This window comes from Elephantulus edwardii, unplaced genomic scaffold, assembly GCF_000299155.1.
Source record: "Elephantulus edwardii isolate Elephantulus edwardi_28Jun2011 unplaced genomic scaffold, EleEdw1.0 scaffold00003, whole genome shotgun sequence".
In the NCBI taxonomy this organism is placed as follows: Eukaryota; Metazoa; Chordata; class Mammalia; order Macroscelidea; family Macroscelididae; genus Elephantulus; species Elephantulus edwardii.
Window position 1 is genome coordinate 489793 of NW_006399753.1, and position 3992 is coordinate 493784.

Consider the following 3992-nt stretch of genomic DNA (forward strand, 5'->3'; position numbering starts at 1 on the left):
TGGACATGTTGTAAGAAGGGACCAGTCCTTGGGGAGGGACATCATGCTTGGGAGGGTGGAGGGACAACGCAGGACAGAAAGACCCTCTATGAGGTGGATTGATTCAGTGACTGGAGTCATCGGGGTGGGTGTGTCAGAGACAGTGCGATTGGCACAGGACAGAGTAGGGTTTAGGGCTGTTGTATATAGGGTCGCTATAAGTCACAGGTGACTCAACAGTACATAACAACAACAACAACAAAGTGTTCTCTTGCTCTGTTTGCAGAGCAGCCTCTTGGAGTAGGTGTAGGCTTCACATAAGCACACTCAAGTGTTTCGGGATTCCCATTCTTCTCAATGTTAGCCACAATTTGTTGTGATCAAATGCCTTTGCACAGTTGATAAAACACAAATAGACATCCTGGTACTCATTGCTTTCAGCCAAGAGCCATTGATTATTTATTACTGATATTAAGTGCTGCCTGACCGACTATGATTCACGGCAAACTTCTGAACAACAGAGCTGAGCCCTGCCCCACTCTGTGCCATCGTCCCAATATGCTCCAATCCACTGTTACAAGCCACTGTGTCTGTTAAGAGTCTTCCTCTCCTTCTCTGACTCTATACCTTTCCCAGCTTGAAGTATCTTTTCAAGGACTGACTCCTTCTGACAACATTCCCAAAGTGTGTGAGATAAAGCTTCACTATCATTGCCTCTAAGGAGCAGCCTGGTTGCACTTCCTCCAAGACAGATTACTTTGTTCTTTTAGCAATCCGTGGGGTATTCAGCACTCTTCTGCCACACCACAGCTCAAAGACACCCATTCTTCTGTCATACTTACTCTTAGTCCAACTCTCAGATGTAAAAGAAGCAACTTAAAATACCATGCCAAGTGTCCCTTAGTCCTTAAACTGATGGTCTTGCTCTATATCACTTTGGAGGGGTCTTTGAGAACAGATTTGCTCAATGCAACACATCTGGTTTCTTAACTGCTGTTACCAGGAATTTTGACTGTAGACTCAGATAAACTGAATAGGGATATGTTGTTGTGTATCACAGACTCAGAACCGACCCATAGCTGACCCTCCCGCGGGTTTTCAGAGGCAGTGAATCGCACAGGAGGAGGATGTCCATCTTTTTCCCATGGGGCAGTTGTTGGCCTTGAACCATGTGCCTACAGAATTGCAGTGCAGCTTCTTACCACTAGGTCACTAGAATAGGTATAGAGACAGTTATTTTTTAAAAAACTAATTCTGAAAACACATAGGGTTTTCAGAGGCCTGCTATTCGACTCGACGGCACATAACAACAACAACAATTCTGGGGAAAAAAAAACACAACAGAAAACTGATTCTGATTCATGGTGACCGCATGCATCACAGACTATAACTGCACCAGTTTCCTTTTTTTTTTCACACCTGTTCCTAATAGTTTATTATTAATCACCGAGTACTGTGCCTCCATGAGTGGGCTCTGGGAAGGGGGGTCACTATTCATTAGTTCTCCCCAACACAGGGGAAGAGTAGTGCAGGAAAAGGCCTAGCCCAAGCCTCGAGGGTCCCAGATCCGAGTTGCAACAGAACAGGGCTGGCCTTTTCCTGGGTCAGTATAGGGCACCCAGGCAGGGGCACAGGTGGGGACAGAGGGCCTAGACTTCACTTGATCTTAGCCAAAAGGCCGAGAAGCGATAGAGGGCCTAGACTTATCCTCTGCCTGCCAGTCTAGTTGTGTTTGGAGAAGTATTCCTTGCTGTCATCCACGTTGGGCTTGATCGTGTCACTGCCGGGCTTCCAGCCAGCGGGACATACTCCCCCATGCGCATCTGTGTACTGGAAGGCCTGGACCAGCCACAGAGCCTCTTCCACGGAACGCCCCACAGGCAAGTCATTGACTGTGATCTGACGAAGGATACCCTTGACATCGATGATAAAAAGGCCCCTGTAAGCAATGCCCTCATCTTCCTTCAGCACACCATAATCAAGGGACAAGCTTCTTGTCACATCTGCCAGCAAGGGGATGTTCAGAGGGCCCAAGCCTCCTTCCTTCCGGGGCGTGTTGATCCAAGCCAGATGCCTGAACTGCGAGTCCACGGAGACCCCCAGCACCTCGCACCCTAGCTTGCGGAACTCGTCGGCATGCTCGCTGAAGGCGATGATCTCGGTGGGGCACACGAAGGTGAAGTCCAGCGGGTAGAAAAAGAGCACCACGTACTTCCCTTTGTAGTCGGAAAACTTCACCTCCTTGAAAGCGCCGTCCACCACTGCAGTGGCCTGGAAGCTGGGGGCGGGCTTTCTGATGTGCGCGTTGCCGGAGGCCATGACTGAAAGCTGCGTGGGGTAAGGCTGGACACGCGGACAGGAACAGCGCAGACTCACGTTCTCGACGTCCTAGAGTTTCCTTTTCCCTGATATATTATTACAATGTTGATGAAAGTTCACAGAGCAAATTAAGTTCCCATTAATCATTTATATACTTTGGGAACACCTCAGAGATACAAGTTTTTGTTGCAGACCACCTACATAAAGGAAATGCCACAATAAAGCCAGTTACATGATCTTTTTTGTTTCTGGTGCCATGTTGTTGTTGTTGTTGTAATGTGACACTGAGTTGCCTGCAACTCATAGTGACCCTATGTACATTAGCTCTGAACTCTGCTCTATCCTGAGCTGATTTCATCATCTCTGACAGACCTAATTCCATTTCTCTAGTAATTAAGTCAATCCATCTCATCCAGGGTCTTCTTTTACTGCGCTTCCACTCTTCCAAGCATGATGTCCCTTTCCAGGACTGGTCCCAAGTGAGATGGAGCTTCAAAACCCTTGCCTCCAAGGATCAGCTTGGTTTCACCCTCTCCAATATTGTTGTTGTTGTTGTTATGTGCCATGGAGTCACCTGCAACTCATAGCGACCCTATGTACAACAGTTCTAAACCCTGCTCTATACTGTGCCAATCTTACTGTCTCTGACACACCTACTACCCCCATTACCTCAGTCACTGAAACAACCCATCTCATCGAGGATCTTCCTCTCCTGCGCTGTTCCTTACCCTCCCAAGCATGAGATCCCTCTCCAAGGATTGATCCTGCCTTGCAATGTGTCCAAAGTATGTCAGAGGAAGCTTCTGAATCCTTGACTCCAAGGAGCAGCCTGGTCTCACCCTCTCCAGTACAAACCTGTTTGTTCTCCTGGCAGTCCATGGTACATTCAATACTCTTCTCCAGCACCACAGCTCAGAGGCATCAATTCTCCTTCTATAATCCCTAGTCATTGTCCAGCTTTGCATAGCAAGTTTATTCTTCTGTCAGTTGATAGAATGTTCAACACTCTTCTCCAGCACAATTCAAATACATCAATTCTTCTGTCATCCTTAGTTATTATCCAGCTCTCTGATGCATAGCAAGTAACTGTGAAGACCAAGGCCTGTATCAGTCTCCAGACTGACATTGTTGCTCTTGAGTACTCTAGAGAAGTCCCTGACAGCTGACATTCCCAATGCAATTGTGTTACCAACCCAAAGGTTTGAATTTCCAATCCACTACCTACCCTGAAGGAGAAAAATGGGCAGTCTCCTCTCACGTGACTTACTGCTTCTGACCACCTGCTGTAGGGTCAGGTATGGGTCAGTATGAAAAACAACAATGCATTTAAAAGCTACATGTGTTAGGGTCAGTCTCTCTCTACCCCCCCTTTCTGTTGTGTGCCATCGAATCAGATCTCAGATCAAACTCGCATAAGAGATTGCCCCTCCTTTTCCAGCAGAGTGTCCGGTGGATTCAAACTACATGCCTTCAGGATTTCAGTGCAGCTTCTTGCCACTAGGCCACCAGAGCTTTGTATTGTAGTCTATTAAGTATGTGACAGCATTAAGAAACAGTTTGGAGGGACCTCTCGTAGCCTAATGGCAAGAAGCTGTACTGCAATTCCAGATGTGCCTGGTTCGAATCCACCAGATGCTCTGCTGGAGGAGGGACAATCTCCTCCTGAAACAGTCAGATCTGATTTGACGGTACAA

General features: G+C 47.3%; 1 protein-coding gene across 1 annotated transcript; it reads right to left on the bottom strand.

Annotated features, from left to right (window-relative positions):
* Window positions 1–1689: 1689 nt before the first annotated feature.
* On the bottom strand, window positions 1690–2359 carry LOC102855806 (peroxiredoxin-2-like). Its single transcript, XM_006879229.1, has one exon. The coding sequence runs from the start codon at window positions 2296–2298 to the stop codon at window positions 1702–1704; it is 597 nt and encodes a 198-aa protein (XP_006879291.1). The 5' UTR covers window positions 2299–2359; the 3' UTR covers window positions 1690–1701.
* Between the last annotated feature and the right edge of the window lie 1633 nt (window positions 2360–3992).

Excerpts from the sequence above, each read along its gene's own strand:
- LOC102855806 (XM_006879229.1), bottom strand. The coding sequence starts at position 2,298 with ATGGCCTCCGGCAACGCGCACATCAGAAAGCCCGCCCCCAGCTTCCAG.